The following is a 23,748-nucleotide window of genomic DNA, read 5'->3' on the forward strand; positions in this document are numbered from 1 at the left end:
TTTGGTTTGGCTTTGTTCTGAATGAAGAAATGTATTTCAATAAACATTAAACCTCTGACTATAAAAAATCTTTTAAATTACAATTTTAGAGCTCAAACCCCATTCGCCAAAGCAAATCAGCAAGATAAGACTGAGGAAATACAGCATAATCAAAGTTAACACAGCACTAAATCAAGTGCTATTTTATTACTGCAAGTTTTTTTACTTACACCATTCAGAATTTAAAGATCCAAATGTTTTGCGCTAATTGATTACATCACACAGCAACTAATTATCATACAATACTTCTTAAAGTCATTCATGCAAAGTATTCACGATAACATTTGAATACATCATGTATGAAGGCGTTATTACCCCCTCAATCACAATGCTGCTGTGGTATAACACACAAGAGGATTATTTGATCACGACGGTAGAGACAGTCATGCTTAGATCATGGCAGCGCTAAGGCTGAATGACGCTGCTTGGCGCAGTGATGTTGTCGTCCGTCTTGGGTCGCTTGGACTCTGGAGGCTGGCAAAGGGGATCGGTGGGAGGAGAAGGGCGTCCTGAAGAAGGTAAATGAAAAACAAAAGAAAGATGAGAATGACACGGGACTATTCTAATCAATTATTTAAAGGAAGCTTCCAAAAGCAGAAGCAAAAAAGGGAAGAGGTGGCCATACTGTAACGCACACTGACCATGTTTAGCTTTCTCAGTAGACGCAGGAGAACTGAAGACCAAACTGGACGAATGCAACCCGACAGGAGTCAAAGAAACTCGCCTGGAAACAAAGAGAAATAAATCAGTTGCAGAAAGTCCATTAATCATCTATTCATCGTGTTGTTCACTTATTTACTGTCCAGCCATAAAACTATCAACACTCAACTGAGATAGAGCCGTTCCAAGCCAGACATTTAAATACAAAAGCTCGCACAGACCCTCCATTGTCTGTCAGGATCCAGAGTGATTATTTGATAATCAACAGGGGGTCCAACGAACACCCTAAAACCAGACAAGGCTTTTGTCCTGAGCTGAGCACAACCAAAACAAAGCAATTGATGTCAAGGCTTCCTATTTTGTCAACACTGACTCCCATTTCAGACATTTTACTATCATTTCCACGCGTATTTACTATGTACAGAAAGTGAGAATTGTATGCTTCAATGTCGAGTAAAATAAATCATGAGTGACAATGTTTACTCAGCGCCAGATTATTCGTCCTTCCCATTCAAAATCTAGAAACTTGTCGAATTGTACCAAACTTTGAATATATTTTTTATTGTAACTTGCAAAATTTGGCATAATCTGATTATTTTTTCCCCTCAATATCGAGGGGGGGAGCATGTAATCTGTGTAGTTCTCTCCTGTAGATCTTTTCTTTTGTACACTTGTTGATGCATCACATCATACGAAGTTGTTAATATTTTGATTCCCTCATTTTGCCACACTGACAAGATTTTAGGCACATCTCATAGTGTGATGCTCTACACCCAGACCTCCACAGTAGAAGTATAATCCATATATTGTAGACCTTAATATATTAATATATATAATATATATGTTTTAAATTGACATGGTGTGCCGTATTTCTGTTTGTTTACTTCTGTTAACAGTTCAGCCTAGGCAGATGTCTGCCCTATCATTATGATGAGGCAGATGTACTAAATCCCATTAGATTGTGCTGGACTACCTCATGTAGCAAATATAGCTATCTGCAACACTGTATTTCTTAATCTTTTCATGGCTGTAAATGATTGAGGGCAACTTAATACAATAAGATGGCAGACTCACAGTTTCCCACTTATATTTACCTTGGAGTGGGTCCTTTAGACGCTATGGTACCTTTGGGAGTGGTGGGCAAGTTGGTGCTGTTGAAGACTTTGGGTGTTGTGGGAGCGAGCGGGGTGAGGCGGGGGCCCTTCCGGGAGCTGGGTGTGAGTGTGTTGACGCGGGGTTGGGGAGTTGGGGTTGCACTCGTGGTTGCGGACGTTGGAGGAGTCGAGGGAGGTGTGTTTTTTAGAGTGGAGGGCTTCCCCCAGGCCTCCAGTGTATTGAGGGTGATCTTTCGAGGGCGAGGCTTGGACTTTGTCTTCGACTCATCTGGGGTTGTGCCCCCGTCTCCTCCCGGGGTGACGTGGGATGTGGGAGTGGAAGCCGAGCTTGGCGGCTGGGGCACGGGGGATGAGGTTCGAGCTGCTGGTGTCTTTTTGCTCTTTTTCTCAGCAGCACTGGTAGGTGTGAAAACTTCCAGAGTGGGGGGCTCCTTCAGTGGAGTTCCCAGCTCCCCTGGAGAGAAGGACAGGAAGGAGCAGTAGCCATCTGTGGAAGACACTGCCAGGAAGGAACCATCTCGAGACCTGAGACAAAATGGAAGCAACTCAGAGTCACATGCTGAATACACACTGCCCTTTTCAGCTACCATTACATAATATTTTTTACTAAAATGTGATTTCCATACAAAACAAAAGTAATCATGATGAGTATTTTCCATAATCGCCCAGACCCTAATGAAGAGACTCAATAATTCGGCCCTTAACAGCTCACTTTACACCAAAATGGAAAAGAAACGAGGACAGATGTTCGGATTATTATGGAGAAGATAGTTCCATTACCATGTAAGGTCACTGAGTGTGTGGTAATGAATGTTGGACACCAGGCCAAACGGGAGTGCCTGTTGCGTGTCGTACAGAAAAATGGAGTCCTCGGATGCCACGGCAAACACCATACGGTAAGGGAGATTGAACAGATTAGGAAGGGGCTCGGTTGAACCGTCTGTGATGGGAAGACAGAGAAACATTTAGAAGACAAATTGGGAGATAGACGAGAAATCAAAATTTAAAGCGACAGTCAGGTATTCTTACCTTCTGCCTTCTTGGTTCTCAGCTCAAAGTAGACTGGACAACAGCGCACAGCCAGTGTGGCTTTTGTTGGACATGGCAAGTGGGCAACTGGTCTAAACAACAATGAATTCATGTACATTAGATATCAAACAAATACTTGTAACAATCTCAACTAGTGCATTTTACCTCTTGAGGCTCTTCCTGGAAAAAATGTAGGTTGTATTTGTGATGGTTTCCCCGACCTCCACACATCCGGCTGAGGAGGGCAGGACAGTGAGAATATTTCTGTTCACACCTCAAATCAAATCTCTCAAAAATAACAATAATAACTATTACAATAACAATTGTGACAATTTTCCGTAGAACTACCTGGAGCGAGTAAGAAGGTGCCATCTGGTGTGAAGCAAAGACGCCGGAAAAAAGACCGCATACTGTCGTCATGGAAAATACGGTGCTGCTTGGCCTGCAACAATACGAACAAAACAATGTTACACATGATGGGCAAATGTATCTGATAAAGTCGCACTTTGGACAAATTACAGTGTATCAAACAAATTAAATTATACAAACACATTTCAGTAGGTAACTAACACATCAGGTGACAAAAAACATGATGTGTGTGTACTAACCTCTCCATCTGCAGGTGAGGCCGAGCTCATTTTGCTTACACAGAAGGCTTTCTTCTTTGTGTGAGTGCTGTACACACGCATGACTCTGAAAAGGAGAAATATCAAAACATTTTAAGGGCTGTCAATTAATTGGACCAAATGCTTTTGAAGTGTTTGTGGGTAATGATGGCTACCTGTCACAACTGAGAGTGGCAACATACTGCCCCAATGGATCCCAAGTGACACCCTGCACATAACTCTTGTGGTCATTCAGAATGCACAGTTTTTGTCCTGAAAGACAAAAATTGACAAATGACAATTTTGACACAAATTTATTTTGATATAAAATTGATTTGGATGTTTTCGCAGCAAACCTTTGTTGATGTCCCACATGATCGCCGTGTTGTCTACCGACCCAGACACCATGCAGTTCCCGTCGCGAGTCCAGCAGATGTCGTACACATCCTCAATGTGTCCCCTAAAAACATCGTGCACAAAGCTAAGCTAGAAAAATCAACATACAGTGACATCGTGCTCTTTCCTGATTATTTAGGTTTGCAACATTTTGGGTGACTGTGGGGTTGAAATGCATACAAAGCAGCACTTTCAGCCTTGCTGGGAATGAATGCCATTATTGTTATGTACCTCAGTGTCTTGACAACAGACCAGCTCTCTTTGTTTAACTGAGAGTCTTCTTCCTCTTGGAAAACTGGTGCCTGTTCCGGCTCCTTGTTGTCATTGAGCTTCCACAACAGAACGGCTGCGTCTGAACCAAGCCACAAACAGATTGAGGTTATTTGCTAATCTTCATTTTTCACAATAATATTATCTTCCTTGACGACAACGAAAACTAAAAAAAAAAACATGCATGATGACAAAAACTATGACAATTTCATCAACATACAAAAACTATTACAACTATTGATAGCTGATCTATTCAGTAGTTATTTTATGCTTGTGTTAACATTATTCAAGACTCGAGCCAGAGAAACAATCACTCCTTTAAAATTTAAAAGACACTTCTTGCTCTGGATGTTTGTTACATCAGTGGACATGCAAATTCATGCAATAGACATACCATCTCCTCCTGAGGCAAGAAGCTCTCCACTGGGGCTGAAGCGGACCACATTGACAGCCTTTGTGTGTCTGGCTAGATTAGACAGAAATTCCACCACCGCTTTTCCATCTGGGCCCATGTCGACTCTCCATAACTGCATAAGTAAATAATAATAAATATGGTGTTGCAGTGTTCCAGTCTTTGGGACACAAGACAAATGTGCACCGTGACGACAGATATCTCCATCATATTGAATATTTTAAAATTTTGCACGATAGAAATAATAGCCAAAATTAAAGCTGACACATTCTAAACATTATGTGGGACTCCCCTCTTATACTTCACATCCAAACTAGTTGAAAAAGGCACCTTGTTTAGTATCTTAGCAAATAAGAAAATATAAGATGGGAGTGTCGATGACTGTAAGGCCCAGGTTAACCTGTCCAGCACTCACCCTGACTGTGGTGTCGACGCCAGCCGTGGCCAAACGATGAGAGCGTCCATCAGAGCTGTGCTGGAAGTCCAGACTGTATACCGGCTCTTTGTTGTGCCAGGCGATCTCACAAGTAACAACCTTCATCTTGTTTCAATTCAGCACCGACCTTCGAGGGAAGCCATTTTAAAGACATTTCTTTCATTACTGTTTTATAAAGACAACCAATGGCTAATAAAAGCCGGCGGCGATTTAAGCAAGAAAAAGATGTTACATTCGACCATTTAAATCAAACTAAGACATGGATGAATGAGCACTTTAAGACAGTTCGCATACACGTACTGAAATAAATAAAAACAACGTTTTAACGGGGTTTCGCGGTAGAGTTGGGTATTTTACCTTTGCTGTCGTCCCGCTGAAGAATCTGAACAACTTCCCGCGTTTAGGCCGGTTCAAAACTTCCGGTCTAGTGCTCATCGGTGATTGGACAGAAATGCGGAAAAGGCGGTGTTGGGAGAGATGAACCAATCCACTCACGATGCGAGACTTGACAGTTCCTGTTTCTATTTTTTGTTGTTGTTATGGTTCATAATTAATTGTACTTCAATATATTTTTGTATATTTCAGATATCATCATCAATTTACCAGTGGCGGTAACACTGATAATATAGAATGACTCACAAAACACTGCAGAACCGTGGTTTAATGTCATTAAATATGCCACATTACATATGGCAGTCCTGGAAACAAAAATGTATGACATGGTTCCTGGTCATAAATAAAAAAATATTTTAAATAATAGTATCAAACATGTCACCGGGAAAATATAGCAACTTTTCTCAAAACAAAGAACTCTAACAGAAGCAGCTACTTAATCATGAGCCCCAAAATTTGTCATCGTAAAAGTGAGACAGAGTTTCTCCTCTTAAGTCAATTAACTGACTGTTAAGAATTCCATGGATGATTGTTAATTGATCATGTCTTAGGGTGAAATGGGAGATCCCTGGATGACAAGGTCATCATTAGTTTCTTCATTGTTAGTTGTGGGAATTGGTCTACTCAGTAGTAGTCCCCTACACAAATGACAAAACCATATTTCCTGTATAAACTGCAGCGAAGAGAACAAAAATAATCAATCAAAACGCTTGAAAAAGAAAATAATACCTTTTGGGGTCTGATATTGAGAAAACATCGATAATAACTGGAAGCCAGCTCCTGGTAGAGTCACTGCGGGCTAGTGAGAAAAATGATCCTTTAAGCAGGGTGATAATTGGGCCTATTCTGATCCCAATTACTCCCTTCCGATTAAAATCAGGATTATCAGATGTCTCAAATATCCTGAGTGATTATCCATTGGTGTAGGTTGTGCTGTTTTTTTTAATTTCCTGGTAAGTAATTTCAACTAATTTCTTGAAATGGCATTCCAGTAACTATTTCCATCATTTTTTGGGTAATGTAATCAATAACTAATTTTCACATCACATACAAACTACTACTTCTTAAATGCACTTTTTCCCTACCAGATGATGAGAGAATGTCCGACTTGAGCCTTTTTCTGCTATGTTCAACACTTGCAGACGAGGGGCATTTGAGTGTTTGTCCATTGGTCTGTCAACAAAAAAAAAAGTCAATATCTATATATATATAAGAGGGTTAAGTTTTTCAATTAATCATTCCACCCTTAGTAAACTGTACAGTTAAAATACGGTCATAAGGGTTTATAAATGCTAAATGGAGTGCATTGTTTTATGAGGACAAAAGTTTAGATCTCGAGGTGGTTCAATTAATTTCCTTTGTTGATACTATCTCAGAAGTTATTGAGTTCAACCTTGCACTTGATGAGCAAGAGGAGGGGTGAGCATACCTCTTTAGCTGAAGAATGCAAGGGAGCGTCTGTATTCTCTGTAGTGCTGGAAAGAATCGCTGGTTCCGATGTTTCTGCTTCCTAAGAAAACATCAATATTTAAGATGTGGTGTATAATCAGTTGCAGCTTCACTCTGTTTTGTAATTTCCTACGAATTTTCTGGGACAAGCATGACAAACACATAACTATTTGTTTTCTGACTGATTACATAGTCAAGGCCGGAGATGCCGGGCTTTTGTTGAGCATCAACAGAGTCATGAGAGGGTACAGTTCCGGGTGAATGTCAAATCAAATAAAACACAGATCGAAACTTATGCAGGAGCCACCTTATTGTTAAATACAGTACCTGCTGTGCCAGCATTCTGTTCCTCTGATGTCGAAGCTTTGCAGCTTGAGAGCGTTTTCCCTTGCGTGGCATCTTGGTCTTGCCTTCCTCTGAAGGCAGTAAAAATCAATAAAGTGTACCTGGTTAATTCATGAAACTCTGGGGTAGTATTTCCCAACAACATATTCCGATAAGGGATTTTTTTTCCCAAGAGTGCACAGCAGCCCACAAGCTTTTGTTGTGGCACAGACTAGTAGACCAGTTTAACATCAAGACAATTTGGTGAGGCATAGAATAAAAACAAATGATTAATACAACGCGAAACTCTAAATGTTGTGATTAGTGGGAGGCTACCAAATACTTATTGCTCAATTTTCTCTTCAACAAATGTGACATTGTTCTGTTTCTGTTTCACTCTCCATCTTACTAGCATTATGATCAGTATCATAAAGCAACACAAATGTCACAATGTTGCATAAGTTACGACTTCTATGATGAGTAAAGTTCTCCTTTGCAGTTGGACAGACAGTTGTTGTCTTTGCATTATTAGATATTTTACCAAAGAAGGTGGGTGTTTCACTTTAAACTGCTGCCCTTCTTCCTCACCGCCATTTTCAAGGTACAGCTGATATGCATCTTTTAATTTAATCTTTTAGTGGCAATGGACGCTACCGAGCCAAACGCTATACTCTTCATCAACTATCTTATTTTCGTACTGTCGGATCGCACAGACGTACAAAGACTGTGCCGACCTGTTGGCCAGATGCACAGAGTTATAGTTTGGTGACAGCAGCATAAAGGCGAGTCAAAAGTCCCGGTAAACTGGATCTGACTGGAAGATGAGATATCAAGGACACCTAATTAATCAAGTCAAGTTTATTTGTATAGTTATTAGTGGTCTTCAAGTGCTAAATGTCAATGTGTAATACTGAAGTCGACTAATCGGTTCAACTCATAGTTCAGATTTTATTTGGGGTGTAAATATAGTTGTAAATATTGATGTGTAATCCTGAAATTGACTAAACGGTTCGACTTGTAGTTCAGATTTTATTTGGGGTGTAAATATAGTTGTTCAAGACCATAATTAGAAATGTGATTCCTCCCGAGGACCCAAACCTATTATCACACCATATCACTTACACACTGCAGATCAATTTAGGACATAAAACACAGAAGCTAAGAACTGAAAACAAAGGGCACAAAGCTTGTTTAATTTGGACATTTGGGCAACCCAATTAAAATGAAGACACGCGCCCATCATGGGAAGGTCTACAAAGGCATGGCCGTGAACTATAACAATATTTATTTCCACAACAAAACTTAACCCTTAGATGCATGAGTGACTGAACCCTACACTCTTCCATTAGAATGAATGCGTTTTATGCCATTTTGCTTAAGAATAATCATATATATAACATTCAGTATTATATTTAAATTATTTACACAATGATGATTTGTTTAAAATATCAATTTTTCACTTTTTAACATTTTTGAAATAGAAAAATTACATGGAACAACAATAGAAAAACTGAACTGTGTGTGTGTTTTGCCTCACTTTCTCATCACTGCCTGCAGTTCAGGCAAACTACCATCTTCTGGCTGTGATCATTGCACACAGGAGCATTGCATTTACCTGTCCGAATCCAGTTATTTTGACAAATGTTAGGACTTCTACAAGGTGGACGACTGTGTTTAAAGTTCCGCCAACAAGTGTTCTTCTTTTGTTTTTGATCATTGTAAAACTAGCTTATAGGTACATTACCGCCATCTATTGGAAGACTTAGAACGGCAGCATATACAAAATTTTTCTTTTTGTGTGCCGTGCTTAGCTTTACCCTATTTTATATTCGATGTTAAAATTCATACAGTATTACATTAAACGGTTTTAGTACAAAAAGACGAAAAATCAAACGCTAAAAGCGAAACAAAATAATAATAATAAAATAAAATTGTGTTAAATGAACGGTGTCGGTCCAATGGCTAGGTGAGAGGTTTGTAAACACGGCACATCCTGGAATGTACCGTATCCGGGAGAGGGTTATGACGACGTGTTCTACTTCAATTTAAGGCTGTGTCCTTACAAAATGCTTTATCTTCTATTAAAAGGCGACAATAAATATAAAATGTTGGTGCCTTACATTTTGTTTGGTGGTTTTAATGTCGGATTTATTTTAGAGTACTAGTCATCTGCTCATGTCACCCCTTGTGGACTCGGACATGGAACAGTCTGCTCGTCCACTGTGTATCAGCTGAGTTGAAGAATACCACTCAGTCATAACTGCCCCGATAGGACCACTTAAGGAACGCTACTTTTGATGCTCTCATCTACTGACGGAAACAAGCATATTTTACCTCGGTGTTTAAAAAATATATAGATTGAGGCGAAATCATGTAAATTGTCTCGTCTTCGTGCTTGGCTTCTTCGAAACGACTGAGCTTGCACGCAAACCGCGGTTTATTCGGTGAGTCATTTTATTGATGCACCTGATACACGGCTAGGTTAGCTTATGTATACCCATCTTTTATACGATCCGAACATTCACTCACAATTAAATGCGCTGAATGTATTTTTATGCTAGCTAAGCCTTCTACCGCAGTGTTCCTGTTATCTGCGGGGAGTGGCGTTTTTCACCCCCCGATTAATCCACATTGCAGTTACATAATAGACTCAACCAGGGATGCTGCTATGTGGCCAAAAGCTTGTCTCATCATAATGAATATTGTGGAGAAGTGCGGTGGGAATTTAGTGTCAGTCAGGTGACCATGTCTGCTGCGTGGTATTGTGGTCGTTGTGTCCTGAAACACTCAGGCATCTTTAAATTGATGGCTGTAGAAGCAAGCTGGCTAAACCGAGGCGTCAGGTTCAAACTTGGGTCTTTGATTGTATTGTTTTTAAATATCCCCCCTTGTCCTCACTTGGGTCACTGGTAAACTAAGATTTAAATGACCTCATGAATTAATAACAATAATTGATCATTTAAGTATTATTTCAGATAGATCAACTGTTTGCATCATGCAAATTGGATGGAACTGATATCAAATACCATAAAACTACATAAGATATGCCAATAAACATAAAACATCAACCAACTTTTGAATTTTTTGGGGGGGTCAACAATGAATTAACCCACTAGTGCTTGAAGGAGCATTAAAGTACAGATTGCAAATCCACAAACTGAAAATAAGGCATTTGATGAAACCCCACGTTTTTATGAGCCAAACTGCATTTTTCTGACGTGATGCAATCACGAGAAAACTCTACACAGGCCGTAGCAGACATTTGAGCCTCGGGCAGACATGTACTTGTAGTACTTTTGCTGCCCTTTATTATTTTATCAATAATACAGCTATCCATTTTCCATATTGCATATTCTCATTAGTATTGTGCATTAGCTGGAGTGTTTACCGGCTGACTTTGGGAGAGAGGCAGTGTCCACCTTCAACTGGTCAGCAAAGAACATATTAACAATCATTCCCACTCGCTTTCACAACTAATACGAATTCATAAACATATGTTTTTTTTGGGAGGGGGCAATTACGCTCGGAATTTGTTCTTTACTTCACGCTTGGTTCCCTTGTAGGTGTTCACTACATTAACGTTCATGTAAATGTCATTCAATAGACCAATTGTGGAGGATTACACAACATCCATTTCTATTTCACAATGTCTTTCTCATAATCTTGTCCTTCTTCACGCTCCAATTATGAAACCTTGACTTGCCTGTCTTTGGTGTTGCTGTTTGTTCCTTTGTCAAATTTTCCATGAAATTCAATTAGGTAATTTTTAGGCGCGCATAAACATTTCAAGTTATAAACAAGTTTCTCTGTTGTAAACAAAAACAGAGGGTGGCATGACAGTAATGAATTTAATATCATGTAGATTAAGGGATTATTTTTTTCTCCACATGAATTCCAGCGTCTATAATTCGATTAGTCATGGTGTCATTTAATAAAAACACTTTGTCTTTCAATAGCCTCTAATTGCCAAGAATGTGTCTGTCAGAAGAAAACATCCTATTTGTGTCTTTGAATTGAATTTTCCAATCACTTACCGAAATTTGTTCAGGAAAAATACTGACTAAAAATAAATACAAATACTGAAAAAAAACAAAACAACAACCACTGTTTGGTTTGTCGTTAAATTAGTTTAACCGGTTTTCCAAGATGGGATGGTTTGTCTTCTGAGGGCCATTATGGACTTCTGAAAAACAAGGAATTATGGGGTTGAACATGAGAAATGAAATTGTTAGCAAGATATGTCTGCATGGCAATAAGCGGCATCAGTGGTTAAACTTATGTCATGTCTCTTTCTGCATAGCTCATCCCTGCTAAGCCAAAGAGTCCAGATGTCCCTCTTTCTTTTCTAATCTTACACACACACACACGCTCTTCTATCACATGCACTGCATAATTCTATTTACCATAAACAAGCCCCAGAGGCTTTTCAGAGAGACAACATGAGAAGTTGATTTTCATCCACGCCTAGTGGGAAAAAAAAAAAAAAACTTTTACGTGCCTTTGCTGTTTTTGCAGAAACATTATGAGAACATGCTGCCGCCCGACTGACTTGTGACATGGATCCCGAGGAAGTCGAACTGCAGAACGACTACCGCTACCGCAGCTACGCAGCAGTCATCGAGAAGGCGCTGCGAAACTTTGAATCGTCAAGCGAATGGGCGGATCTCATTTCCTCCTTGGGCAAGCTCAACAAGGTAGAAATTTGTGTTGCACTACCCGATTGAAAACAATGATTTTGGGAATTTTTTTCTAATTTGTTCTCACTCCCTGCCAGGCCCTACAGAGTAACCTCCGTTACTCCCTCCTTCCCAAGAGGCTCATCATCGGCAAGCGTCTGGCCCAATGCCTGCATCCGGCCTTACCAAGCGGGGTGCACCTCAAGGCTCTGGAGACCTATGAGGTTATTTTCAAAATCATCGGGACAAAATGGCTGGCCAAGGATTTGTTCATTTACAGGTGAGTCGAAAAATTATGAGCGATAGCCTGAGGTGCTTTGTGAGTTTTGCTGTGACGCATTTTTTTTTTTCTGTATTCTTAGCTCCGGCTTGTTTCCGCTATTGGGCCATGCAGCCATGGCAGTGAAGCCTGTCCTGCTGACGCTGTACGAGCGTTACTATCTGCCTCTGCAGAGGGCTTTACTTCCCAGTCTTCAGGCCTTCATAACAGGACTGCTGCCTGGCCTGGAGGAGGGACTGGAGGTCAATGACAGGTATAGTGGACCAGGCTCCTATTTAGGTCTGGATGAAATTAAAAAGTCAGATTTTTTTTTTTTTTTATTTTATACATAAAAATAATTTCTTTTTTTATATCTGTTTATATTATTTTTCCTGATATAAAATTCTATGTAAGAAAAAAAACTCTGCAAAATAATTGTATTAATCACCCAGCCTAGTCTAGGTATAAATTATAAATGTGTTTTAATGAACAATTTTTTTCTGAGTCTGTTTTGTCTCTTTGTTTGTCCAGGACTGATGCCCTGCTGCTGAAGTTGTCCCTGCTGGTGGGACAGCAGGTGTTCTATGGAGCGCTGTGGGGTTCCATTCTGGTCAGTCCTTTGGTGCGACTGCCCGCTACCGTCTTCATAGTCGCGCACTTTGACCGCACCTTGCCCCTGCAACAGCAGAAACACATGCTCGGCCATGACCATCGCCTGGTGGTAAGCGTTTCTCTCCTTGGTCATGAATTCATTCAGCAATTCAATGAGGTCATCTTTTGTTTGTTTGTTTACCCCTTATGCTTGTCTTTGTCTAGATGAAGTCTGTGTATCTTTCCCTGCAAGACTCAAATGTACTGGTTCAGAGGAACATGCTGGAAATCCTGCTCTTCTTTTTTCCCTTGGCCACATCCCTGGTAAACAAACTATATTTTCTGATTAACACCAGTCTGCACGCTATGTGTATGTCTACACGCTTTTTTTTTTTTTCTTTCTGTTGTTGGTTCAGGACCCTTCAGAGGCCAGCATCGTAATGAGCATTGAGGACATGACCGCAGTGGTTTCTGCTGCTTCACTTACATTACTCCGCAGAGACATGTCACTCAACAGGCGTCTCTATGCATGGCTCCTAGGTAAACTGATCATGAGAAAGTCTTAAGTGCTCTGTCGTAGTGTTTGGTCGATTTCTGGTTGTCTCACTTGACTGCACTCTTTTATTTTCTGTGTCCCTCCCCTCAGGCACAGACATTAAAGGGGAAATGGTTGCTCCGCATCCAACCATGTCTTCTTCGGCAGAGGAACATATGGTGTTTTACTTCAACACATACTCCAAGGAGCTTATTGTGCAGGTAGCTCACACTTTTTGAGTTGTATCTAAACAAGTGAGGGTATCGCGGAATTGGTATTTATCGGCTACAAAATTGTGAATATGAATGAAAATTGTGATAAGGCTACTTCCTTCCGACTTTCTAAAAAAGCTAATAAGCACAATTGGATGTAATCATCTAATTTGCATTATGAATCTGCTTTTATGGACAGGAAGGACAATACTGCCACCTAGTGGTGTTTGATGGGTATTGTTGGGGTTTATATTACAGAGGTGGGAAGAAATGAGCTACATTTTTACCACATTAAATTTACTCAATGTTTTAGTTGAGTGATACTGTTGTGCAATATTTTCATTTGTATATTGTCATTTGAAATTTTTGTCTATTTCTTATGAGTTTGCTATTTACATTTGTCACGTGTGTTGTACTGTATTTGCATACTGATTTACTCATGTTTGCTTCTCATTTGTTACTCTCCTTCCCATCTGGTGGTGTCCTTGCCTTCAGGGTCTGATTAGCATTCTCAAACAGAAGAATGTGCAGAGCAAACCGGAGAATGTGATTGGCTACCTCAGGCCTTTTCGCATCATTATTAGTTTGCTGGATAAACCAGAATTGGGTAAGTCCGTCATTTAAAGACATTCAAAGAATGAATTATGGGTTGTTTTTAAGAGTACTTACTGTGGTATCTGTGTCCAGGTCCCGCGGTCCTGAGCTGTGTGCTGTTGGAGGTGGTCCGAGCTTTTTACAGCTACTGTCGAGAGATGCTGGGTGATGATGCTTTCACCAGCTCAAGGCTCTCAGGCAACCAGTTAGCTAGGTGAGGGCAGCAGAGACAACTATCAAAACAGTCACAGGCAGTGGAGTTTGTTCCATATAGATGTTTGACCTTGTTGAATTTTTACAGCATGATAAAAGAGAACAAGAACGCTGCAGAGATCATCAAGACGATGAATATGCTCGTGAGCTCCATGAACAGTGATTACCTTTGGGATTACATGACCGAGTGCTTCTGCAAGTCTCTCAGGCGAGACACACAGTTTCATTGTCACAGTTATTGAATGAGCTCTTGTTTATTGAACTTTTTTTTTTCTCATACTTGTAGTGACGTGGGCGAGCCACCAAAGCCTCAGCGTGACAGCAGTTGTCCTCCTCCCTCTGTCACAGAGATGTCAAACCTTATCATTTTTCTGCTTGATGTTCTTCCCCTGGTAAAGAATCTCTAGTTGTCAACGGCAACATGACATGTTCATAAAGAGTCATTTTCTTAGTTCTTTTCTTCTTTCAAAGGAGCTCCATGCTGATATCCAGTCCCACTTCCTTCCTGAGATGTTGGGCACAATGCTGCGGTCTGTGCATGACCACATGGAATTTGTTCGCTTGGAGGATGTCACACAGGGCCTGCGTGCGTGCTTCAAGGTCCTGAGTAAGATCCAGATGCCTGTGGCGTTCATGGACTTTGAGACAGAAGCCCACACAAAAGAGATGGAGGTACAAGCGCAAGAAGATGATGAAAGGATTACTCAGGTGGAGGTTTGACCATTCACTCAAGACAAATCAGTCAAAATTTAGTGTGATTAAGAAAAATTGTTTTTTTTTACAGTGTCTTTTATACAGCTATTTTGCTGCCTCACTTTTTAAATTCGACTTCTCTCCAGGATTTAGAGAAGGTAGGAGAGAAAGAAGACAGTGTCACCGAAGGTAATGGTTACCACGGAGACGACGATCTGACCAGAGATGCGGATGAGGCCGAGCCTGCAGAGGAAGCCTACCCGACACTCCGCTCAGAGGACAGCGGGCTGGGCATCAGTGCATCCCCATCCGAGCAGCAACTTCTACCCTCCATGATCTCCGGCGGGAATGGAATGTGCAAGAATGGAAATGGGGTGTGGAGAAGGGGTGGTAGTGTCGACACCACAACCCAATGTCTGCAGGACATCCTCGCTTTCATAGCCACGAGGTAAACTACCCAAAAACTATAATAAAATAAAAAATGTAAATGATAAACCCGCAATGTGTTTTCCAGGTGAATGAATCTAAACAAAAAAAAAATTCTGTGTTGTAGACACCTGCTGGTACAGGTGGAGGATGTTACAGCACAGGACGGAAAGTCCAAGACTGACGTTCCAACTCCACCTGTGGAGAATAGCACTTTATTACGAAGCATAGGAGGACTGGAAATTAAAGATAAACTCACAGAGCTGTTCACCCCAAGCAAGTCAAAACATCAGCACACATCTGAGGTCCAACAAGCAGAAAAGAAAAAAGAGCCCGGCACTTGTCTGGACTGGGCTGCTGGGTACCGGCCGCGAAGCAAAGCCGAGATCAACGAGGCGTGTCGGCAGGCCTTCACTACCACATGCCACCTGCTTCTGGAGTGCACCACCTTCCCTGTTTACCTAAGCGAAGAGGAGGCCCTGGCTCTCCACACGGACATGTTTGACCTAGCAGGTTAGGTTTTCCTCTCCTTCTTCTACTTGGCTCTCAACCACAGCGGAAGCCTCGGCTGCGTTCAAATGCTTTTTGTGCTTCGCAGGAGGTGACAAGAAACGTTTGTCTGTTTGGCTGAGGTCTTTGATGACACTGTGCTGCATGTCAAGGGACTACAAAATCCAGCACACTGCAATATCCTCTCTGTTGGAGCTCATTAACTACTCCCAGTCCCTAGCACTGGTCATCCAGGACAAGCGAAGGCGCTACCAGACCTGCGACGCCAATCCGCTGAGCGGGCAGCTGCAGATGATCACCGTGCCCCCGATTTATCCCGCTGTGCTTTGCAAGATAGAAGAGGACACTGACTTTCACCAGGTTAAAGGAAATGTTTGCCCCAAAATCTCAATAACGTACTGAAGATATTCTCATTTTGTGTTGTGCTGTCAGAGGCTGGCCGTGGTGCTTTGGAGCCAGCTGGACACAGAGCGTCGAGAGCAGCACACTGCCTGCGTCGAGCTCTTTTACCGTCTTCACTGTTTGGCTCCGTCAGGGACCATCTGCGAAGACATTATCTGCCAGGCGCTGTCGCACAGCGAGAAGGTGAAAATACCTGTCGAACCACCACTCATGCTTGTGATGACATAAGGAAATACAAGAAAATTAAACACCGGCTTTCGTACGGCCCAGGCTATTCGGCTCGAAGCCCTGCATCGCTTCTCGATCCTCTGGCACTTGACCCGCGAGATCCACTTAAACAGGAACTGCCGCTCTTTTGACAGGTTAGTGTTGCCAATATTTGGTCAAATGTGGAGCCCTGTATTCTTTCCAATTTAATCCCAAATGTGGTTGTCTTTTTCAGGTCGCTGTGTGTTGTCGTGGAGAGTCTCAGCTGCACGGACGGCTCAATAAGTGCAGCTGCACAGTGCTGGCTAGCACGAGCTCTGTCCCTCAACGACGTGAACCGGATCCTAGAGCCCATCCTGCTCTTGCTGCTTCACCCGTCCACTCAGCGCTGCTCCATTCAGGCCATCAAACAAAATGTCACAGCTGGTTAGTCTGTTAGCCTCTGTTGTGTTAACACAAGGTCTGTTTCACCTGTTTGCTGTTTTTGGGCTCTTCCTGAAATTCCCTAGGTTGCTACAAAATGGTGATAAAGATAAAGAAATAAAAGTTATGCTACCTAGCACTACTTTTGTCTAATAGAAGAGTAATGCTGCCAAGCCGCCTGTTAGACAGGGCTTTGGTATATGTGCATGTACGCAGACACACTTTTTAGTTTAAACTCCTAATATGAGAAATTATTGACATTTCTTGAGTGGGCTTCAAATACTTGAATAATATACTTGATGTTTTTATCCCTTTCACAGGCAACCTCAAGATTCTAAATAACAGAAGTCGTTTGTCTGCCAAAGCAGTGGATGCCCTGGATGCTGAAAGCAAGATCCTGAATCTCCGAAATGTCATAGACCGAGAATCCCTCTGGCTACAATTAGACAGCGGCGTCGAGTTGTCCAATCTAGGCGACGCTTTGATAGCATCCAGGAGCGAGAGCGAGGAGACAGAGGAGGAGGACAGAGAGGAAGATGAAGACGAGGCCGTCAAGAGCGAGCACACGGAATCGGCCGACACCAGCGGCGCCCAAGTGTCTACGGAGAATTCCGGCTCTGCCACTGAGGATGGAGGACTGGTCAACGGCCTGCAAAGAGTGGAGTCCGAGCGCACGCTGGCGTCCGATTCGCTGTCGAGCGAAGATGACGAGGATCTGGAGTTGGAGGCTATGGCCAGATCTCGTCTGTTAAAACAAGAGCGTGAGAAGAAAGAGGCCATTGGTTCACTGTTCCATCATGTGCTTCTGTATCAGACGGCGGGCGGTTGGCGCCATCTGCTCCAAGGCTTGGCACTGCTCGACAGTCTGCTGAGAAGCAGCGCCGAGTGTCCTCTAGTGGAGGCGCTCTCCTCCACCTCTCTGGACACGAGCTCTGCCGCACACCTAAACCTGGTTTCCAACCTCCTGCAGCGCCACGAGCAAGCTCAGGATGGCTTGAACTTCTACGGCGGTTTACTTTCCCCTTCGTCCTCCCACTCCACGCCCCCTTCTCTGCTCATCGAGCTGCTGATGAACTTGTGCCTGCGATTCCTCCGCTCCCATTACTTGTCCTACCAGAGCCTCGGACCTCTAGACTTGCAGGGCAATCGAGACGTTCAGGTGAAGAGCGTGGAAGTGCTGACGCGTATGGTGAACCAGCTCACTTGCATGGCACAAGGAAAGGAGAGCAGCCTGGAGCACATTCGCACGCTACTCGCTGGTTGTAAAGTGCAGCAATATGCTTTACTTACACTTTCAGCTTCTATGTATATAAGCCAAAGAGGAACGGACAAGGGAACATCCAAGGGTCTTGAGATGTTGGATGAAGAAGGCGGACTATCAGAGGAGAGTCTTGTGAACGTCGGGAAGGGAGAAGGGCAGGAGCAATATCCGTTGCAGATGGAATTGCTCAAACTCCTTCAGGCTCTCATAATCTTGGAGTACCACGTGTGGCCCAGTGGCGCTGGATCCGGCGGGACTTCCGGTCAACCTGCGGAATCCCCGACCAGCAGTAACCCCCTTACCCGGGGTTGGCAAACGGCCGTCCAGTTCCAGCAGTCCATCAAGGCAGCCCAGTACGTCCAAAGCCACCCCATCACCGCCCAGGGAATGTTCGTTTCCGCCGCCGCCAGGGCTCTGCAGGCGCAATACGGCTATGCCATGCATCCCCACTGGGTAGCGCTGCTGTGCTCCTCCCTGCCTTACTTGGGCCGCTCATTGGGCATCATTGTGGCTCCCCTCATCAATCAGATTTGCAGGAACTTGGATGAACTGGTGAAGCTTTATGAGCATGATGGGAGAACAAATCAGAGGTAAAGAGAGACTCCAGCATACCCATGACCCAATTTGAAATGCAATTTTCTTTTTTTTCCGCCTTCTTTAGTGTAACTGGAAGAAGACGGGAGAACATTGCACCAGACTACCTTCTGACCCTTCTAGAAGGCTTGACCACCATTACACACTACTGTCTTCTGGACAACAAGAGGGTGAGTCTCATGGGTAGCGTACAAGCAATTATGCCCAAGGCCTCTTTTTTGGTAATACATTTTTGTCTGTCTTGTCAGACCTCGGTTGCCTGCGATTCCGTTGACATCCGTAACGCACGCAGCGCCGTGCTGGAAGCGCTGCCGTGCATGCTCAATAGCATGGCGTTGCTATGGGGAGTGGTTATGAAGGAAGAGCTCCACAAACGGGGGGCGTCCGACTCGACGCAAAGCAGCACACACAGTTCATCTGTCTTCTTTAAGAGCACCAAGGTGTGTTGCTTTATGTGCATATATATCGTAAAGTTCAGACAACTGCAGCTTTTTTTGTTGTATGTATCAACCTTTTTTGTAAACACATTTGTAAACATACTCTTTAGAACTCATTTGCACATGCAGTAGAAAATTTTACCAAATATTGCCACGTGCTTCCTTGCTTAGATTTTACGTCAGCGGGTATTACAGTTCTTGCTTCCTCTGACTGGCCAATATGGGATTCCGCTAATGGCTTCACTGGGAGCAGCCTGGAGTAACAGGAAGAGTAAAAGGAGAAACACAACCAATGTAAGAACTGCAATGTTTCGAGGCACCTGCAACAATTAACAGGATTGACAGTCGTTGATTTTTCTTTTTAGGTTTTACCTGTGGCCAACGAGTCTCATCTGACAATTGTAGAGCTGGTGAAATCATTGCACACCTTGCACACAGACATAATCTTACAGTTGGTCAAGGAAGTGGTCAAAAAGCCACACCAGCTCAAAGGGGATCAGGTACAAAAAAAAAACCAATTGGTTAGATATTGCATTGTTTGCCAAGTTTTTCTAAAAAAAAAAACTTTCTACTGTCTACCCTGAATTAGAAGTCAACCCTGGTAGACATCCCCATACTGCAGTTCACTTACACTTACATCAAGAGGTTAGTAGAAAAAACCTTACCATTTTTATTATAATTTTCATTCATTCTTTTATTGATTTACTGTAAATATTATAGTGTTACAGCACAAGCCTTGCAGGAGAACATTGCCCCTCTCCTCAGTCTGCTACGGGAGTCCGTCCCACTCAACCTGGCTCCCCCTGGTCACTTCTTACTCCTGGGGTTAGTTTTTGCGCCGATATTTACTCTTACATTTATCGTCAAGCTGTTATGGAATTTGTTTACGATTGCCTTCTGCTTCAATAACGGTTGTCACCTGCAGCATCCTCAATGAAGTTGTAAACCGGCTCCCCAACTTGGACAATAAAAAAGACACACGAGATCTGCAGGTATGAAGAAAATCCGGCGTTCCAGCACTTAAGTAACAAATGAGGGGAAACTGGAGGGATTGATTGTATTGGTAACAATTGGTGCAGGAGGTTACTCAGCGCATCCTGGAGGCCGTGGGTGGAATCGCGGGTTCATCTCTCGAGCAGACCAGTTGGCTGAGCCGCAGCCTGGAGGTCAAAGTGCAGCCGCAGGTGTGCGCTGAAACGGACGAGCCGGATGACGTGGATACGGACGTCGATCACTGTGGTAACTTAACACTTATCTGCCTGCAGAAAATTCAACCCAAAATATTTTGAATGAGCGGTTATTGCACTGACAACAAATATGAACCTTTTTCTGTGTGTCTTAAGACTTAAGAATATTTATGTTGTTTATAACTCAAAGGCTGCATTACTAATCAAGAATTATCTTCTTAGAGCATAAGGAGTTTTTTGTTTTTTTGGTTGCGCTGCTTCAAACTTGAAAACCCAATTTTGTACAAAGAGGAGCTAATTATTTTTCCTCCCGACAGAGTCGATGGCTCAAGCCAGCACCATGGTTTCATCCTCGGCTCCCTCAGTGTACAGCGTGCAGGCCCTTGTGCTCCTGGCAGAGGTATGTTTTATGTCATACTAAATGTGTGGACATTATTGTTGGTCCCTTTCAGGTGAAGGAAAAAAAATATATATATACAAATTTGGCACTGGAATAATGATTCCCAGTGGCCATGGCAACACCATGGACAAAATTGGCAGTGAAAAGACTTTTGAGTTTCAATAACGACGAGTGGGTGGAAATGTTTTCCAATCTGTTTTGCATTCTGTCAATTTTATTTTTTTATTTTTATGAGTATTCGATCGACTGCCATAATCCATAAAACATTTTTTACACTTGAGTTACACTTGTAAATGTTACACTTACAAATGTATCCCCCATTGTACATTTTCATAATACTGAATCATCTCGCTCTCTCTCACTGTGCAGGTCTTGGCACCACTTCTTGATATGGTGTACCGCAGTGACGAGAAGGAGAAAGCGGTGCCTCTCATTTCTCGTCTCATGTACTATGTTTTCCCCTACTTGAAGAATCACAGGTATCGCTCTTATCTCCCAAGGGCCGGCACTTTATGATGATTCAATGCTGAAATGAAGTTCTCCTTTGGTTGTAGTGCCTACAACATGCCCAGCTTTGAGGCAGGAGCCCAGCTGTTGAGCAACCTGAGTGGTTATGCCTACACAAAGAGAGCCTGGAGGAAAGAAGTCTTTGAGCTCTTCATGGATCCACTTTTCTTCACAATGGATGCCTCCTGTGCACCCAGGTAAGTGGGATTGCAAAACTTAATGGTATAAATTTAATGGTATGGTGGTACATCGATAATTTGTGTTGTGTCTTCCATCCAGTTGGAAAGCCATAATCGACCACTTGCTGACTCACGAGAAGACCATGTTTAAAGATCTCATGAGTGAGTACACGCACCTTGATGACAAGGCAGATGCCAGACAAAGACAATTGTGTGATCGCCATAATTGTTTTTGGTTATCGCAGGCATGCAGAGTGGCTCCCTGAAGCTGTTTGCCAATGTCGAGCAGAAACCAATGCTCCTCAAGCGCCAGGCGTTCGCAATGTTCAGTGGGGAACTCGATCAGTATCATCTCTATCTACCCCTCATCCAAGGTGTTGTTTCTGAAAAATTATACAATTATTTTGTGTGGCTTTTTTTATGCATTTTAAACTCATTCTTATGATTACCGTAATCATCTTTCTAATTGAGCAAACGTTTACATTTCCAACTGATGAGTCGTGATAATAACAAAATTGTTTCCTCCCAGAACGCCTCACGGAAGCCTTACGAATGAATCCCAGCCCTGCTGTTTCCGCTCAGATATTCCTGATGTTCCGTGTTCTCCTGCTGCGGATTTCGTCTCAGCACCTGACATCTCTTTGGCCGATCATGGTCACAGAGCTGGTAAATATTAATATTAATATAATTAACTATCTTAACTCACAGCCCACACAGTATAAAAATCGTAATAACTGTTTTTTCCAGATTCGCACGTTTTCACGTCTCGAGAAAGCTCTGCTGGTGGATAAAGATGTCTCAAAGTGAGCTCACAATTATTATTTACCAATCCTGACCATGTCGGTATGGATAACTGCTCTAAATAAATGATTAAACTGTGCTCCCAGGCTGACTAAAGTCGTACGCGGAGCCCTGGACAGAAACGCTCCTGTCAATTTCTCCCAGGCAGAGTTGGACATGTACCTGTCAGCTTGCAAGTTTCTGGACACATCCTTAGCCTTCCCCCCGGAGAAAATACCAATCTTTCAGATGTAAGCGATCTTCGTATTCTGTTGTTTCAAGTTATGAGATTAAGTTCAGGGAAAATGTCTTCAAGCAATATGGTATTTCTTAAAATGCAAATAATAAAGATGCCCCATTCTTTGTGTAGGTATCGCTGGGCGTTTGTTCCAGAAGTAGACGTGACCCACTACAGCGGTCCGGAAAGTGCGTTGATCGAGGGCGAACAGGAGTGCAAGCCCCACGTTGTCCGAGTCCTGGAAGGCATACAACAACGTTATGGGGTAAAATCACATATTGATCGCTTCTTTGTTGATAAATCCAAAAACACTTCACAGAGTTTTTTTCCACCTATTTTGCAGGCAAGCAACGGGCTGAGTGAGGAATCTTCTACCGAGCACCTGGAATTCCCACTCCTCACCCAGTGTTCCTTGTCCTCCATCACACACTTGTTGCCTTTCCTTTTTACCCTGTGCTGTTCCTTCCAGGGCCCTCCCATTCACAGCCACTCACCGGCCCTGGTTCAAGTAGCAGACTACCCTGCAGCTAATTCAGACGCCGTGTTGGACAGGCTTGAGTGTATCATCGAGGAAGAGTTCCTGGACGACATGGAGAATTGAGTGGAATGGAACTCCATTCCAAGTGCATGAGTGTTAACTGCTACTTATGAAAGTTGGCTTGGAATTTCTTTTAAATGTTTTAACAAATCTGCACATAAATACACCGAATCTATATTTAAAAAGCAGAAAGGCTGTGCGGTAAACTACTCCATTGGGCTTTTTAGGTTAAATATATTTAGTCAGCATATGAAACAAATGACCATCTGGAATGTTGCCCTCACCTATTTATTTATTTATTTTTTTTTTTAAATGGAACCAATGTGGATTTGTTCTCAAAATGATTGCATAGTTGTATTTTGGCCACTCACACCTTTAAATTGTGGTGTTGGAGTGTGTGCACCTTTTGAATATTCTGTATCCGTGTACTTGAATGCAAATTGTGAGAGCCACCAGATTTCGAGACTAAACATTCATGTCTGACCGTGAGAATGTTCTGTTTTATCTCGAGGAATCTATATCTCTTGATTGTTATTGGACCTCAAACCCCCTAGTAGATTTTATGTTGTTTACATGCCATTAGGGTTATTAAGGGAAATCCGTTGTAAATGTTCCAAGATAGCTTTTACAAATTCTTGCTATCTTTTACCCTTGTCTATGTTAAAATGTCATTGTTTAAATTATTCCAAATGTTGAAAGGATCTTGTCAAAGTTGAAATAAAAAACGTTATAAATGAAGTAGTGATGTCTTTTTTAAG

General features: G+C 42.4%; 2 protein-coding genes across 6 annotated transcripts; one reads left to right on the top strand and one right to left on the bottom strand.

Annotated features, from left to right (window-relative positions):
* Nucleotides 1-149: 149 nt before the first annotated feature.
* Nucleotides 150-9,089, bottom strand: chaf1b (chromatin assembly factor 1, subunit B). Of its 3 annotated transcripts, none has more exons than XM_088382999.1 (19): nucleotides 8,744-9,089; nucleotides 7,132-7,220; nucleotides 6,785-6,865; nucleotides 6,441-6,528; nucleotides 6,085-6,154; nucleotides 5,320-5,993; nucleotides 4,942-5,089; nucleotides 4,509-4,641; nucleotides 4,076-4,196; nucleotides 3,805-3,908; nucleotides 3,625-3,721; nucleotides 3,452-3,536; nucleotides 3,192-3,285; nucleotides 3,009-3,078; nucleotides 2,844-2,935; nucleotides 2,595-2,754; nucleotides 1,794-2,339; nucleotides 681-763; nucleotides 150-548 (listed from the first exon to the last, which is right to left on the bottom strand). In XM_088382999.1, exons 7-19 carry the CDS (start codon nucleotides 5,065-5,067, stop codon nucleotides 445-447), a joined length of 1,815 nt encoding a protein of 604 aa, XP_088239125.1. In that variant the 5' UTR covers nucleotides 5,068-5,089; nucleotides 5,320-5,993; nucleotides 6,085-6,154; nucleotides 6,441-6,528; nucleotides 6,785-6,865; nucleotides 7,132-7,220; nucleotides 8,744-9,089; the 3' UTR covers nucleotides 150-444. The 3 variants fall into 3 exon arrangements, with proteins under 3 accessions (XP_088239125.1, XP_088239126.1, XP_088239127.1); XM_088383000.1 differs by having other exon boundaries at nucleotides 8,666-9,089; XM_088383001.1 differs by lacking the exon at nucleotides 8,744-9,089 and adding an exon at nucleotides 7,465-7,516.
* A 276-nt stretch (nucleotides 9,090-9,365) lies between these two features.
* dop1b (DOP1 leucine zipper like protein B) lies at nucleotides 9,366-23,728 on the top strand. 3 transcript variants are annotated; one of them, XM_088382991.1, is made up of 38 exons: nucleotides 9,366-9,572; nucleotides 11,644-11,822; nucleotides 11,903-12,084; nucleotides 12,167-12,337; nucleotides 12,595-12,784; nucleotides 12,880-12,978; nucleotides 13,071-13,194; nucleotides 13,301-13,410; nucleotides 13,897-14,008; nucleotides 14,089-14,209; nucleotides 14,297-14,416; nucleotides 14,495-14,600; nucleotides 14,680-14,922; nucleotides 15,048-15,349; nucleotides 15,455-15,840; nucleotides 15,926-16,197; nucleotides 16,270-16,422; nucleotides 16,510-16,601; nucleotides 16,682-16,872; nucleotides 17,190-18,720; nucleotides 18,792-18,894; nucleotides 18,973-19,164; nucleotides 19,333-19,455; nucleotides 19,527-19,661; nucleotides 19,751-19,806; nucleotides 19,882-19,986; nucleotides 20,087-20,153; nucleotides 20,241-20,400; nucleotides 20,666-20,748; nucleotides 21,118-21,227; nucleotides 21,303-21,452; nucleotides 21,535-21,596; nucleotides 21,680-21,808; nucleotides 21,964-22,100; nucleotides 22,182-22,237; nucleotides 22,322-22,465; nucleotides 22,585-22,717; nucleotides 22,796-23,728. In XM_088382991.1, exons 2-38 carry the CDS (start codon nucleotides 11,685-11,687, stop codon nucleotides 23,051-23,053), a joined length of 6,846 nt encoding a protein of 2,281 aa, XP_088239117.1. In that variant the 5' UTR covers nucleotides 9,366-9,572; nucleotides 11,644-11,684; the 3' UTR covers nucleotides 23,054-23,728. The 3 variants fall into 3 exon arrangements, with proteins under 3 accessions (XP_088239117.1, XP_088239119.1, XP_088239118.1); XM_088382993.1 differs by having other exon boundaries at nucleotides 14,680-14,916; XM_088382992.1 differs by having other exon boundaries at nucleotides 14,683-14,922.
* Nucleotides 23,729-23,748: the final 20 nt, after the last annotated feature.

This window comes from Syngnathus floridae, chromosome 8 (assembly GCF_059516105.1).
Source record: "Syngnathus floridae isolate MCC-2025c chromosome 8, RoL_Sflo_1.0, whole genome shotgun sequence".
Lineage (NCBI taxonomy): Eukaryota > Metazoa > Chordata > Actinopteri > Syngnathiformes > Syngnathidae > Syngnathus > Syngnathus floridae.

Bases quoted from the DNA above. Each gene is read 5' to 3' on its own strand.
- chaf1b (XM_088382999.1), bottom strand. From the start codon at position 5,067: ATGAAGGTTGTTACTTGTGAGATCGCCTGGCACAACAAAGAGCCGGTA. The intron at 3,722-3,804 runs GTTTGCTGCGAA...TTTGTCTTTCAG, and splicing joins CATGTGGGACATCAACAAAG to GACAAAAACTGTGCATTCTG. The intron at 2,936-3,008 runs GTAAAATGCACT...ATTGTTGTTTAG, and splicing joins TCCAGGAAGAGCCTCAAGAG to ACCAGTTGCCCACTTGCCAT.
- dop1b (XM_088382991.1), top strand. From the start codon at position 11,685: ATGGATCCCGAGGAAGTCGAACTGCAGAACGACTACCGCTACCGCAGC. The intron at 20,154-20,240 runs GTATGAAGAAAA...CAATTGGTGCAG, and splicing joins AAGACACACGAGATCTGCAG to GAGGTTACTCAGCGCATCCT. The intron at 21,453-21,534 runs GTAAGTGGGATT...TCTTCCATCCAG, and splicing joins GATGCCTCCTGTGCACCCAG to TTGGAAAGCCATAATCGACC.